The 16,599-nt window shown below is 42.8% G+C and overlaps 1 protein-coding gene across 1 annotated transcript in view; it reads right to left on the bottom strand.

Annotated features, from left to right (window-relative positions):
- Positions 1 to 16,280, bottom strand: part of ube2h (ubiquitin-conjugating enzyme E2H (UBC8 homolog, yeast)) — a 127,954-nt gene extending 111,674 nt beyond the window's left edge. The window contains exon 1 of the mRNA XM_078235801.1: positions 15,642 to 16,280. Within this exon, the coding sequence (XP_078091927.1) occupies positions 15,642 to 15,694 (53 nt within the window). The 5' untranslated portion in view covers positions 15,695 to 16,280. The remainder of the gene's footprint in view (positions 1 to 15,641) is intronic.
- Between the last annotated feature and the right edge of the window lie 319 nt (positions 16,281 to 16,599).

The following is a 16,599-nucleotide window of genomic DNA, read 5'->3' as shown; positions in this document are numbered from 1 at the left end:
CCAAGTCAGCTTCACGGAGAAGGGCAACGAATGTAACTGCAGCCATGGTACTGAGAGTCACTATCTTTAGGAGAATAGAAAAGTGGAACAAAGAAATTGTTAAATAAATTTAAATCCTGAACAGACAATTCAGCCTATCGTCCCCTGCCAAACTTTAAGGAAACAATGCAACAGAACTGTGGAGAGATTTATTAGCCTAAATGAAAATGCAAATAACAAAGGAAACAAATGCTCTTATAGAATCATAGAAACCCTACAGTGCAGAAAGAGGCCATTTGGCCCTTCGAGTCTGCACTGACCACAATCCCACCCAGGCCCTACCCCCTTATCCCTACATATTTACTCGCTAATCCCTCTAACCTACACATCTCAGGACACTAAGGGGCAATTTTAGCATGGCCAATCAACCTAACCCGCACATCTTTGGACTGTGGGAAGAAACCGGAGCACCCGGAGGAAACCCACGCAGACAAGAAGAGAATGTGCAAACTCCGCACAGACAGCGACCCAAGCCGGGAATCGAACCCAGGTCCCTGGAGCAGTGCTAACCACTGTGCTAACGTGCCGCCCAAATCAGCATACAGCCAAATCAGTGACATATTTAAAAGCTAGAAAACACTGATTTATTACACTGGCGACAGTCTAAAGCACCATTTTTATGATGCTGAATCAAGTATCCTCTAAAGATGTGTATTGAGAAGCTTAGATTACAGAAAGACATCTGCAGAACAGTAAACTGGCACAATTTCCAACCACAAGAATAAAACACACTTGCCTAACAGGAAACCCTTTAAGACATGGCCTTCCCCAATGTTCCAACGGCAATGCTGTGAGGTGCTCATGGGTTCCAAAGCCTGTTAATATTCTCTGCACAATCTCCCCATATGTTTCTTACAACACAATCTGATCAGGCACCATTTCCAGTTCACCAACACAATGTGCAGACAAACCTCAGCAACTTTTCCATAACGTCTAACCGCAATCAATGGTACAGAAACGACTCATCATCTAGGGAAGTCCTTGATGACACACACGCACATCTCCCTTAAATTTTCCTCCTCTCACCTTGAACTTATGCCCCCTTGCAATTCTCACTTCCAGTCTAGGAAAAAGCCTCTGACGATCCACCCTGTCTATGCCTCTCGAATTTGTAGACCTCTATCAGGTCTGCCCTCAGCCTCCACCTCCATGGAAGTTCCTGCTCATTTTGCAATGACCTACTACACATGGTTAGTTAATAGGAGTTGCTACATCATCACCCTTCCCTGCCTAACCCACAACCCCAAAGTCTAGGCTCACACCTGAAGGGTGTTGCTAACTACAGTGGCTTGGCTGAAGTACCAGAGACACTCAAGTAACCATAATGCAAACAAAAACAATGCTTTCAGGACAAGAACCAGGGAAAATTGACAGCGAAAAAGAATGTGAAATGACAGATGGAATTATAGAAAAGGGCTTAATTACTTCAGGAATAAGAAAATAAGGATCCATTTTTCTTTAAAAAAAGAGATCCTGTTGGCAATCCACTGGATCACTTCCAACTGCACTATGAACATACATTTTGCTTTATAAAATTAAGAGAAAACGACTAAAAACAAGGACACAATTGTGCTCAATTCATCACAACATATCTCCAGTCAACAAACTGGGTAACACTTGACTTAAATGCTCATGTTACAAGGTCATGCAAACATTTCCACATCTCAGGAATCAGAGGCCTCTGTTTACAAGAGCCCTGTGTTATTCCACAGAGCACCTGTTGAATACAATTTTTAAATGTGGGCACACGATCACAAAGCAATTCAATCCTCCAGTGAAATTGATGAGCAAATATAACACTGTAGTTACCAACACCGCCAGACAGTCCTTTTAAAAAAAAACTATCTGCTGTCTTTGGGTAAATAAGTTAACAGAAGTCCTGCTTATACCTTGAGTAAGCAGCTTTTGGCATAATCTTTCCAAATCTCTACATAATTTTCTGATGTTTACAAGGTAGTTTTAGAGATAACCACAAAAGAATAAAATGGTTAATTGCTGGAATTTTTGCTACTTTCCCCCCAGATAGGGTTAATTGCAGCATTTCTGATTACTATACAGAGAGCTACTCTGATCTGCCCTACAGCCGAACATTTAAACCACTCGAGAAACATAATGAGCTTGTTTGCATTAGGCCTCTGAAAGGAAATCAAGCCCAGCTAATTTTCACCCACCATTACTTCCTCACTGTTCCAATATTTACAAATAAAAATAGGACGACAACTTCAAAAACAGAAGGCCGATTTCAGGAAAAGCATTAACGACTGATTTTTACATTGGCTTCTAGAAGCCAAAGAATTTGTTGATCTAACAGATTAAAAAGCCAATCAATTCCACAGATAAGCTTCAATTATGTTTTTTCATCTAAAAACAGTCTGGCATTACCATTTTGGTTCAACTATTACTTGGGTAAATTTGAAGGTATTAACAGTTGGATGGTCACAAAGTCTCATCTCCACATTGCTAATAAAGTATATATACTTTATTAGTAAATTATTAGTAAATTATATACTGCCAGCTTCATTTCCTTTTCTCCCTCGTCTCAATCACCAACACATTACTCTTAACCATAACCCATTGTTGATGCTCCAGCAAATCATCGCATCTCCCTTGTACTCATTTTTATACAATAGAGCAGACAAATCACACACAGCAGCTAGCAGGATCCACAGACAGCGCGCCAAGATTTCCAAGCTTTTAGAATCATAGAATCATAGAAATCCTACAGTGCAGAAGGAGGCCATTCGGCCCATCGAGTCTGCACCGACCACAATCCCACCCAGGCCCTACCCCACAGATGTACCCGCTAATCCCTCTAACCTATGCATCCCAGGACTCTAAGGGGCAATTTTTAACCTGGCCAATCAACCTAACCCGCACATCTTTGGACGGTGGGAGGAAACCGGAGCACCCGGAGGAAACCCACGCAAACACGAGGAGAATGTGCAAACTCCACACAGACAGTGACCCGAGCCGGGAATCGAACCCGGGACCCTGGAGCTGTGAAGCAGCAGTGCTAACCACTGTGCTACCGTGCCGCCCAAACTATGGTTTTACCAAACTATGTTGTGGAAATCGACTTTAAAAGGAAACTATTGAACCAATTCCTTCTTGAAGTTACTAAACAGGCTGGTGATTCCCTTCCAGTACCACAAATCACAGCTAGACTGATGGCAAGCTGGTTGCTCGGAAGCAAACAGAGTGATACAAATCAAGCAAACCATTTTGACAAATGATCCCGTAATCAAAAAGTCGATTATGTTTGATATCAGCCCAACTAGCAAAGTGCTTCCAGGATTTTCTGCTTTAGTTTCGGGTTAACAGAACAATTACAATCTTCTAACCTCCTTTCTTAGAGGCATCATTTGTTTTTTGAGGGGGTTGGGGGGGGAAAGAGAAAAGAGAGATGTTTCACAGGAAAGGAGAGAGAAATCGAGTGTGCAGCAAGGCTGATTACAGCTAACTAATTCAACTTGCATACTATTCTCTGGAGATTAGATGGCTAAGGTGTGATTTGACAGATTTATTTAAAATAATGAAAGGAATTGGCAGAATACATGGGAAACGACTTGTCAATATCTGGGGACTCCAGAAACAAGGACACACAATCTTATCTTAAACCAAGCTGGTTAAAAGCAAACCTAGAAAAATCTTCACATGAAAGGGTCATAGCAATGTACCACCCCTGAACGTAAAAATGTAGAACCAACTGAGGTGCTTAAAAGAGAAGCAAGTTATTTATTTGGGTAGAAAGGGTCTTGAGATATGGAGAAAAGATGAAGAAATAAGATTTAAAAAGACAGAACTTCTTTGGCAGTCAAAATTAACTTAATTAACTAAATATCCAGAAGTCTGGGCAAAAGCTGGAACAAAGGAGAAATAAATTGAGGCATGGAGAAATTCAACCATTACACCGGTAAACGGTGTTTTAAATCTTCTAGTCAAATTATTAGCCTGCTTTTTGTTTTTTCTTTCTGGGCACTGCTAGCAACCAACCACCACATATCACCCACACCAGTGACAGCAAGTGGTGCAATGCGATGACTAGAACAAGATTTTCTACATGATCCTTTCACTGCCTTCCCACCTATTAGGATGCAGCATTAAAAATAATATGCATGTTTAACTTGTGCAACGTCCCAAGGCACCTCATAGGAATGTTATCAAACTAAATTTGACACAACCACGTAAGGAGATATTAGTACAGGGAACTTGGTCAAAGAGGTAGGTTCATAAGGAGTATCTGAAAGTGAGAAAGGTAGCGACAGAAGTTTAGGCAGAAAATTCCAGATCTTTGGAACCTAAGAAACTGAAGAGACAGCCACCAATAATGGCATGATTAAAATTGGAGATGTGCAAGAAATCAGAATTAGAGCAGACTAGAGATCTCAGAGGATTGTAGTGTTAGAGTAGGTTGCAGGAATCAGGAGGGGAAATGCAGTGCAAGGATTTGAAAACAAGTCTGTGACTGGTGGACAGAATCATGTACAAGAAAGCAAGAGAACAATTTGCGATGTAACTAAAACACCAATTAACTCCACATTGTTGTTGTTGCTTTGTGCTGAGTATTCTCCAATACACCAATGTTCATATCTCAACCACAACTTTCAGCCTCTTTACATGTCTCAAAGAGGCTCCCTGTTCCCAAAAACAGGTCAGCTCTCTTAATTGCTCAATTGATTACTGCATAGTATAAGGAACTGAATCATACAGGCAAGCAAGGTCCCATTTACAAGCAGGTGTTCATACAGACTTTACCAATTGTATTGGGAGCATCAATTGGAGCACAAGTTACCTCAGCATCTCTAGGCTATGAGGGGAAGAGTCAGACAAATAGCAAGAGATGTTGCTGCTAATTACAATTCAGTGATCAATAGTGGAAAGCAAGTGACAACAGACAAGGACAAATCCAGGACCACGGCAATATCGACCAAGTGTCAACACTCGCCTTTTAGGCTTATATGTCAAGAGTGATCATGTCAATTGAGGTGCCAGAGATCACTTGCCATCCATGGAATTAACCTCAAGGTAAATCAACACCTTGAGTAAATAGAGAATTTAAAAAATATAGAGAAAAAGTACACTCCCTGATGGCAAAGTTACCCATTGAGCCATCAACCCTAGGAAGCAGATTTGATTCTCAGTATGGCATTAGCTGACCCAATACTAGGTAAGCGATGGAGTGTTACGAATATTTTCCCATGTTACTGGAAGGAAGAGAAATAAAGAATAAAACACCCACACCCGAGACGTTGAGCGTCTTCAAGACAGAAATTGATAAATTCTTGATTTCTCGAGGAATTAAGGGCTATGGGGAGAGAGCGGGTAAATGGAGTTGAAATCAACCATGATTGAATGGTGGAGTGGACTCGATGGGCCGAATGGCCTTACTTCCGCTCCTATGTCTTATGGTCTTATATCTTCAGTGACCTGTGTTGTAAAGTGAGTGGCAGTGATGCCCAAATAGTCGGATAATGGTCAGAGTACCAGAGATTGACAAGCAACCATACCTTCAAGAGAAGGTTGAGAAAAAAATGGAATTCCTTTACAAATACAACACCTGAAAAGGCTTCTTGAAGCTTAACTGTTAGAAGCTCTGAATCCCACCACAATCAGCATGCATATTAAATAGTTCTGTAGTCTTATATGCAAGGGAAGTCACAGCATAATTTGTGACCAAATAGTGTATTATCCCAAACTGACCATAATTTTCATGTGGTAAGCAAGCCTTTATTCAGGCAGGAAAGGTTTGATGAGGATAATGTTTAACATCCTCTGGAAGTACAGTGCCTCCCCTTCAATTGTTGGCACAAGTGATCACCCTGTAGCTGAATAGCCTTTCATGTTGCTGTGCCTTCAAAGAAATAGCCCATTACCTTATGCGGACATGAACAGAAATCACTGCATTCACGAAGAGCCTCATCACATCAAAATTCAATGATCATACCAGCAAATCTCTTTTTATAAACTAAGTAGTCTTTATCATGGTAATATTTCATGAAGTCTCAGGACAACCTTTTATCAGTTCACTGCACTGTACAGTGCAAATCGCTGGTGGAGGACTGATCTAGAAAAATAGAAACAATGCAAAGAAACAGCAGGAAACAGATTGCTGCAACAAACAGCCACACGAAAATGAGCAATTGCACAATTTATCAGCTCAGTTCTGCCCAAAAAATAACTAATGTACATTGGCACTTTCACGGTATTATACAATTAACGGTTTGGGGACAGAGGTGCAAGGAACACAACCTTCACTCAATTGCAAGAAAAACAATGATGGGTTTAAATATTACAAAGAACTGAATGAAATGTTCTACAGTTGCTGCTCAATTACCTTAATTAAAGGAACAATTCATTTATATGAACTCTTAAGCACCTATGACAGAGATCAATTATTTTTCTCTTCCGCCTTCTCCAACTAAAAGGAGTGACCATCTGCTGGAGTACAATCATTCTTCACATACAAGCAAGCCCAGATCACAAGCCAATCAAACAACAGAGCTTCACACCAAGCCTGACCCTACCTTCATCAGACATTCAAACAAAGCAGGTACAGCAAGTAAAGAAAGCTGCAATGCTCTATCTCACCCTCAGCACACTCCCCGCTGGATTAGAGATAAACTACAGAATGAGAATCAGTTCAACCTCCTCTGCCTGCAGGCCAGATCCAAGGTAATCCCACCCTCTGCCACTGAACTACAATGTGCAGATGATGTTTGCGTGAGCGTACATTTGGAAGGTGAAGTCCAAACAATCAACACCTTCACTGAGGAGCCCGAGAGCATGGGCCTCACACTAAACATGTGTCAAACAAAGGTCCTCCAACAACCTGCCCCAGTCTCACAGCACTGCACCACCCACCCCCAACCCACCCTCCCCTCAAAACATCCAGCCACATGGGTTATCAAAAGACCTTGAACATCATGGACCGTTTCCCATACCTTGGGTGCCCACTGTCAACAAGGGCAGACATTGACAATGAGGTTAAAAACCACCTTCAGTGTACCAGCACAGCCTTCAGCTGCCTGAGGAAGTGTTCGAAGACCAGGACCTCAGACCAAGCACCAAGCTCATGGTCCGCAGCACAGTAGCGATACCCCCTCTTCTATATGTCTCAGATGTGTAGTTTGTATAGCAGGCACCTCAAAATCCTAGAGCAGAACCACCAGTGCTGCCTCTGCAGGATCCTGCAAAGCCATTGGTAGGATAGGTGCACCAAAGTCAGTGTTCTCGCTCCGGCCAATATGCCCAGCATTAAAGCCTCGACCATGCTCAATTAGCTCCTCTGGGTGGGCCACATTGTCCACATCCCTGACACAAGTCACCCGAAACAAGCACTCAACTCGGAGCTGCGACAAGGCAAGCAAGTGCCAGGATACTTTCAAAGCCTCCTTGAAAAAGTGCAACATTTCCACCAACAGCTGGGAATACCTGTTCCAAAACGGCCCACAGTGGAGGAAAAGCATCTGAGAGGAGTTTCATAATTGAGAGCAAGCTAAAATCAAATGCCTACAGTGAAAGGAGCACATGGCAACCCTACCCATCCACTCTTCCAACCACTGTCTGTGGTCATGTGAATGTGACAGAGTTGTACAGTAGACACATCAGCCACCTGAGAACACCTATCTGGTGTGGAAGCAAGTCACCATCAACTCGGAGGGACTGCCTAAGGGGGAAGATGGCAAATGGAATGTTGTCGTTGATTGCAAGGGGAATAGAATATTAAACTGGGGATGTTTTGCTAGCTACACATGGTATTGGTGATACCACATTTAGAGTACGTGTACAACTTTGGTCTCCTTATTTAAGAAAGGACATCAATGCATTCGAAGCCGTTCAGAGACGGTTCACTCAATTAACACCTGATATGGAGGAACGGCTGGGCACACAGGGCCTGTATCCATTGGAGTTTAGAAGATGGAGGTGATCTTATTGAAACATGAGATCAAAGGAACTTGTGGGTGCTGTACGTTTTCCCTTGTGGGAGAGACTAGAACTAGGGCACGCTATAAAAATAAGGGGTTGCCCATTTAAGACAGAGGGGAAGGATTTTTTTTCTCTCAGTCGTGAATCTTTGGAACTCTCTTTCTCAGACAGTGGCAGAGGTAAGCTAAATGAATACTTCCAAAGCAGAGATCGATGCTGGGCTAAGAAGTGAGTGAAAGGTTATTAGGGGTAAGCGTAATGTGGAGTTGAGGCCACAATCAGATCCGTCATGGTCTTATTGAATGGCAGAGCAGGCTCAAGGGGCTGAATGACCTACTCCTAATTTATATATTTGCAATGTAAACTAATCCTATTATATATTAGTTCAGTGTTGACTTTGCCAATGTCTTCAATTAAAATTCATCTTTACTGAATAGTCCAATAAGAAGGACTAAGACTTCAACTGACAATTTTCTACATTTTGCCTTGGTCCCAATATTACACTGGGAGGTGCGCTGAGTGCTGTCACTTGCCTGCTGCGAAAGGAAAGAAATCATAGTAGAAGTCATTACAAGGCCACATCGCCCAGCAACCAGTTTAGAGAAACATTTGTGGAGCCTTGGAAGCAGGTGCTACAAGCTCTTAAGCAGCCTAAAAATAAAGGGAATGAAGGTTCATATCTTTCAAGAAAAAGAAAGGCAGCTCAGTTGGCAAACCCTTTATGTAATAGTGGGAGGAGGAAGAAAACAAATTTCAAAAAAGTATAAACCCAAACCATGTTCACTATTTCAATGCTACATTTTGCCCTCCACATGTCCTCTTTCTACCAAATGTTGTGGATCTCAGTGGGATGAACTTAACACCATTGGAGGAATTCCATAGCCAGCTAACAGGATGTAAAGTACTCCCGAGCAAGACTGGGCTTTCCTCGACAGAGACCAGTCCTTTACTAAACAACTGCAAACATGCCTTCAATGTGAAGATAATCAATAACAGGTTTCAACTTAAACATTAAAGGTGGATTTTATCTGTCAATTTCTAACACCCAGGATACCAATTACACAGCAATTCTGTGAAACAGTATAGAAGTGCAAGAAGTTTTTCTTAATGCCTTCAAATCCCACTTGTAGTACATCCTACATGAACTGAAACTAATTTCCCTCAGGTAAAAAATTAATTAAAAATATTGAACACCGATAAGGATGGCAATGGTTTTTGAACTTTGCAGCCACTAATGTACGCAAAGGTACCAGCCAATCTATGTCTGGTTAATCTGTTATAGTAGCGGTGGTTAAGAAATAAATGTTGGCCAGGCAACCAGGAAGACTTACCTGCTCTCATTCGAGTGCTGCCATGGGATAATTTACAGCCATCTGAACGTGCAGACAGGGCTTCAGTTTAATCTCTCATCCAAAAGGCAACACCTCCAACAATACAGCATGCATAGAACTCAAAACTTGCTTATATGTTGAGAACTATGGAATGGTTTTTGACTCAGGGCCGACTGACACTACTGAGCCAAGGATAATACTCGAGCAAAATCTGAATGGTTTGTAAAGTCACTGAACCCAGGAACAGTACGCACAATTCCAGTAGTTTTTAATTGGCTGACTCACTGCTGCTTTCCCGTTCAGGTGTCGCCACTCTGTCTTGTGTTATCATTCTCATATTTTTCAAACTTGTATTATTTGACCTGGAAACAGTACATTTTCTTCTCACCAGGCAGAACTTTCAGTTTACAATCCCTCAATTCACCATCCCATTAGGAAAAACTAAACTAAAGGCAGAGGTTTCCTAAAACACAATGCTTGAACACTACACCCAAGCAATACGCTCAGCTGTTCTGACAAAGCAATGCCCCTCTGATCCACCAGTGACACTGCAGATATAAAATTGCCATACCCAACAAACATCACAAGTGGAAACATTGATCAATAACAGCACGTGTTGCTGAAAGAAATAATGCCTCTTTAGCACTGCATAGCGCAAGAGACCCAGGTTAAATTCTGACCTGGGGTGACTCCTGTATCTGCGTGGGTTTCCTCCAGGTGCTCTGGTTTCCTCCCATAGTCCATAGATGCTCAGGTTAGGTGGATTGGCGATGCTAAATTGCCCCTTAGTATCTCAAGATGTGTAGGCAAGATGGGATTAGCCATGGTAGAGCAAGATGGTGGGCCTGGGTAGGATATTGTCAGAGAGTCAGTGCTGACTTGATGGGCCGAATAGCCTCCTTCTACACAGTAGGGATTCTATGATTCTATCACTAAATGTCTGAGCCATACAGACCAAAAGACCCCAAGGGTGGCACGGTAGCACAGTGGTTAGCACTGCTGCTTCACAGCTCCAGGGACCTGGGTTCAATTCCTTGCTTGGGTCACTGTCTGTGTGGAGTTTGCACATTCTCCTCGTGTCTGCATGGGTTTCCTCCGGGTGCTCCGGTTTCCTCCCACAGTCCAAAGATGTGTGGGTTAGGTTGATTGGCCATGCTAAAATTGCCCTTAGTGTCCTAGGATGCATAGGTTAGAGGGATTAGTGGGTAAATATGTAGGGATATGGGGGTAGGGCCTGGGTGGGATTGTGGTCGGTGCAGACTCAATGGGCCAAATGGCCTCTTTCTGTGCTGTAGGGTTTCTAAGATTCTAAGTTTGACCTCTGTTCTATCCAGAATTTACCATCAGGCAGGGCTACAACATAAAAGAATATTAAAAATAACTTTAAAAGCCCCCAGATATAGACGTAAAATCATCCATGCTCCTTCTTCGATAATCACCCAGAAACTTTACAGTGCGTGCTCGATAAAGGCAGGTCAGGCTCACATGTAGCCTACCAGCATTCAATATCTGGATTTACAAATGGCGAATGCTGGCTTGGCAAAGTACCAGGGTCAGCTGGGCATAGAGCTCAACCCCAGCAAAAACAAGCCTTAGGGCAATGATGAGCATTTGCTGAAAATAGGAGGTGAAAAAAGTCCAGGTTGTACCAGCCAATTGGTATCAGGTTATTTCAACACACAGAAATAAGACCATTAATTAACGCCAAAACTAACAGCATGGTTCAAAAGATTTGTGTATTTTCCACATTCAACATTTTCTTTCAGCACATTGTAGGAAAAAAGTTTGCTTAAACAACATTCAATATCGCGTTAGTAGATTTCTTATGCACTTTCATTTGTCACCTCAAATTAGTCCCATCACCTCCACACAACAGGCCCATAAACCACCAGAACTTCACCCTGCTGTTAAACAACTCGAGAAACTCTCTCCAGACTCCCCCCACACCTCCAAAAAAAAAAAACAGGCATTAGACACTAAGAATATTCGCACCCTATATGCATCCTGGAAATCCTGCTAACAGAAATTTGTATTAGCCTAGACTTGATAACATCCCACAAATGCATAGCTTAATGAACAAGGTGCTGTATGAATACTGAGGGAGCTTGAACAAATTCACAAGTGATTCAATTTGCTATATAATCTGTATGCACACCAGCAATCCACGCAGAGTCAAAATTTGGTTATTTTCCTGCCTTGAATTGGACTGTAGAAGGGCAAAGGGTCACCTTTGGCAAACACTATTGTACGTTAATGCAGAAGTGCTGATTATCCTTTGCCACAACCAGTTCCATTCTCCTCCCATAAAACACACAAAACATTCCACAGTTAAAAAAATAGCAATGCATGCTTGATTCAAGAACATTAACTTGGACAAATATTGAATAAACTTGCTGGATACCCACTGCCTGTCGGTTGCTTCCAACCTTGGCAGCAATTACAAAATAGCAACATGATTGGCAGTTAGATGAATTTAGACAACCAAAGGTTTACCAGGCTGATTCCTGGGATAGCAGGCCTGTCATATAAAGAGAGACTAAGTCAGTTAGCTTTGTATTCATTGGAGTTTAGAAGAGGGAGGGGGATCTCATTGAAACTTATAAAATTCTCATAGGATTAGACAGCGGAGATTCAAAAAGAACGTTCCGGATGGTGGGGGAGTCCAGAACTATGGGTCATAGTTTGAGGATAAGGGTAAATATTTTAGGACTGAGATGAGGAGAAATTGCTTCACCCTGAGAGTGATGAATCGGTGGAATTCACTACCACAAAAAAAGTCATTAAGGTCAAAACAGTGTCTTTCAAGAAGAAAGTAGATATAACTCTTGGGGCTAAAGGCATCATGGGATATGGGGATTTTGGGGGGGGGGGGGGGGGTGGCTTCCCCGCTTCTATTTGCTATGTTTCTTAATGGGTTAAAACTGTTCTTCAATCCCCAAAACAGAACTGCACTCATGATAATTCATCACTTAATCATTTGGGCCTTTTGGTCTTCCAAACTCCAGTTTACAATGAATGTCTCCACCCCCTTCTCCTCTCCCCTACATTCCACTATCGGTGGCAGACTTCAGCCAAAATGATCTGCACACATTTTCTAGTCATTAAATTCCTCATTCAACTTGGCATCTTACTTGTAAAGTGTCTTCAGAACGTTTCAATCAGTTTACTGCAATTTCAAAAGTTCATTTTATTACATTCAGGTTCTGTCTGCTGATGGAGAACACAAGTACAGATACTGACAGTCAGACATATGACTGATGCAAAATGATGATAGCACTGGAAACATCAATGATGGACTAATGGATTGGAGCAAAGCCGTTTATAATACTCAAGTCATACAGGGCAGAAGGCCCAAGTTTGATTTTCAGCTTCTGCCATATTCGGTACTCTGAACCAGTTATAGCAATTGAAGAGTTCAGTACATGTACTGAGAAGAAACTAACCAAGGCTTATTTTTACCATACATTTAATTCCTGTCAGAAGGCATTCGTGTATGTATGTCAGAGACCTGAATCTAGCACCATTACAGTGTCTTTAAGAGTCAATTTGACCTGCTGCATTCAATGTCTAGGCTGCAACCATGAACCAGCATTATAAGACTGTGAATGTCCAGAAAGCGTTAACACCTTCAAGAGACCAGGCCAAAATTGATTTTAAAAAAGTCCTCCATGAAAGATTATTATAACAGATAATCTTTATTCATTCATTCACAGGATGTGGGCATCACTGGCAAGATCAGTATTTACTGCCCATTCCTATCTGTCCTTGAGGAGGCAGTGAGATAGAGCTAATTGATTCTACTACAACCAATGGATTAGCTCAAAGCTCTGCAGTCCTTCACATCCAAGCATGAATGGGGTGCACAATTAAATAACTAATGAAAGAAAGAGACTCCACAAACATCCTCATCCTCAAAGGTGGCAAAACTCAGCACAAAGACAAGGCTGAAGCATTAGCAACCATCTTAAGCCAGAAGTGCCAAGTGGATAATCCATCTTAACCTCTTCCTGATGTATCCACAATCTCAAATGCCAATTCGGTCCACTCTGCGTTGTCAAGGGCTGAAGGCATGGGACACAGCAAAGGCTATGGGCCTGACAATATCCCAAGTGCAGCACTGAAGATTTGTGTTCCAGAACCAGTTGCACCCTAGCCAAGCTGCTCCCTGTATAACTACATCAGTATCTAACAAACAATATCAAAGATTGCTCCAGTATATCCGGTCCAAAAAACAGGACACATCCAATCAGGCCTCGCGTGTACATTACTTTAAAGGAACATGTCTGAATATGAGAACCACATATTCAACTCCAGCATAAGACCTTAGTCATGATTTCAACACCAAGCATGGCAACAGAAACCTTTGTAGAATGCAGTCAACTTCTGTACAAATCTGCCAGCAATGCTGCAAAGAGTGAAATGGCAGGCACAGTTGCCTGCCAAAACATGGCTGCAGAAATGTAGAAGTAATTATGTGAGACGAGGAGACAGGACAGAGTGAGCCAGTGACAGAACATCAGACTAGGCATTTGGTGTCACAAAGCCAAGACAGAGGCAGGGAGAAAAAAATTCTACAATCTTGAGTACTCCCCAGCAGCTGCTGACAGGAGATTTGGCAGAGGTCTGGCAGAGTCTGTCACCTGGGCTACAATAGCAAATCAGGCAGATAAATTCAAACGACCAAAATGTACAACAGGGGAATGGCCTAAAAATAAAAAAAATGTTGCCATTGACTTTTTTTTAAATAAGGGACCAGCCAAACTTTAAAATGTAACTAGCATACAAGATGACTACATTTTCTTACATGACTGACACTTGATATAAAAAAAATACTGGAAAAACAATACTTCAGAAAGTATAATCCAAGATAACAACCTCCAACTAATGACCTTCTGAACACACCTTTGCGATGACAGATTTAAAACTAGTTCAAGAACGTTTAATTCTGAAAGAGGTAGGAACAGAAAACTGAACTGCTAGTTAGTAAGTAATCTGCCGTTAACTGTGTGCCTCCACCCAAAGGAGCGCTAGACGCAAGTAGTCTTTCCTCTGTGGTGTCAGCTGGTGCATGTGTTTGTGTTAAGTAAGCTCCACCTCCAACTCAATTCCGGCTGGTAACAGCACAGCCAATCTGCTCTTTGCAGCTCGCTTTAGGACCAACAGTTGCTGTCCAACGAGTTCCAGCAGGTAGCACCACCAAAAAAAACATAAACCCAAAATGGATGAGGGGTTAACAAGATATTAAATACATCAGATATTCGTGACACAAACCTCTTTGTATAGAGAAATTCAACAATGTCACTATAATACCTTCCTAGAAAAGCAACAAAAATGACCCTTACAAGCCAGCACAGGAAGCCAAAAAAGTCAATTATTCACAAGAAAAAAGACAAACCTCTGGACAACACCGTAGCCATTCAAGAAAAAAAAAGTAGAAATTCTATCAACTCAGGTGGCGCAAATGTAATGAAGCATTAACATGTCACCCGATTAAGAGCTGACATCCGCACTCAAATTCCTTCGGTTTTTCTTGCTCTCAACCCCCCTCCCCCCCCCCCCCCCCACACACACCAGTAAAACTAGACAGATCAACAGGCCAAAAATACCCCACAAATACACGTCAGACAATCCCCGATCTCTATTGTAGCTGAAAACACACAAACGGGGTTTGAAGAGATGTGACGCTGCCTTTTAATCATAAATCGTGTGTTGAAACGTTAAATCTGGCCTTCAAACGTGTGACACACAGCATACAATAAAACTGGGGCTAGATCTTTTCTAAAGATAAAAGGCCGAACAAGAACCACCATCAATTCAGAATTGAAAAGGCTACGAATTTAAAATTTTTGAAAAAATATTCACACAAAAGGCCAACCAAATGTTTCTCCAGAAAACACTCAAAACACTGGGTGTGGAGGAATAAAACTTCAAGAGGGGAAAAAAAAAGAGGAAGCCTCGAAATCTTTCACCATGTGGATGTTGTCATTTTTCTTTGATTATATTGCATATCTCAAGAACATAACCGCTCTCCACCACCACCCCCCCCAAACAAAAAAAACCTCAACCATAACAATCGTGTCAGTTACATTTTAACAGTTAGGGACAGACATTATGTACAAATGTACCAACTGATGGGCTGAAGCAGCGGTACAATGTGTAAAAATTATAGATTTTTTCCTTCTACACAAACAAACGGCGCATTTGTCACGATAATTAACAGACGAGACAAAGAAGAGGGGGAGGGTGGGGGGGGGGGAAAGGGAGAGAGAAAGAGCGTTGACTGCTGAAGCCTCTCCGAGTGAGTGGGGGGGAAAAGAGAGAGAGAGCCGCTACTCTGAAGGATACAGTTTGACCACATCGGTGTCCATTCGCCTTTTCCCGGGGCTCGGGGAGGACATGTTGGTGCTGCTGTGGAGGAGGTGGCGGCGGCCGGCGAGCTTTTAATTCCTCCTCTCTCGGGCCTATCTTCCTCCGAACCACCCCCCCACCACCACCACCCCGCGGTACAACACAACACACACACACACACAGAGGGAGAGAGGGGAAAATAACCAAACTCTCTTCAGGTGCAGTCGAGAGACGGAATCCCCTTGCCCGGGGGGGGGGGGGGGGGGGGATAAAAATAAATAATGGGTGGCTATTCAGTCAACAGCGGGTGTTAACAGCGGGGGGGGGGGGGGGGTAACTGTGTGTGACTGAGTGTCTGAGGGGATTCGTCCCCCTCTCTCTCTCGCTCTTCACTCGGGCGACGCCACTTTGTCCTCCTCAGACTCTGAAGTGATTCTCCGCCAGTCTCTAGGGTTCACTTTAATAATGGTCGTCCTCTGATTGCGGCTGTTTGGGGGTTTTTTTTCGCCTCTCTCTCACGGCACTCCCTGCTCCTCCTCCGCCGCCGCCTTCCCCCTTTCTCTCGCTCTCTCTCTCCAGGTCCCTCTCGCTCTGAACCTCTCTGATCCTGAACCTTCTCTTCAACCCTCGCCCGTGACGTTGACGTTGTTGTTTGTCTGCGACGCCAGCGTCACCTCTACGTCACGACGCATCGTCATCGTCACTAACCCCCCCCCCCGCCCGCCAGCAGCCATTTCTAACCCAATGGCCTTCTGGGACTTGGAGTCTTTTCCTCTGTCATCGCTTCGTGAATTTTTTTTTCTTCTTCTTTTCGTGAGACTGTTTATTGTTTCATGACCTTTGTGTGATGACAAATGGCAAACATTAAAAACAAAGGCGATGAAGTTGACCATTACGTCATATAGGAATGTACCAACAGTGCGCATGCGTTAATACCGAAAGGCATGAGGGGAGC

Source organism: Mustelus asterias, chromosome 19 (genome assembly GCF_964213995.1).
Source record: "Mustelus asterias chromosome 19, sMusAst1.hap1.1, whole genome shotgun sequence".
Classification (NCBI taxonomy): domain Eukaryota; kingdom Metazoa; phylum Chordata; class Chondrichthyes; order Carcharhiniformes; family Triakidae; genus Mustelus; species Mustelus asterias.
This window is presented reverse-complemented; position numbering and strand designations above follow the sequence as displayed.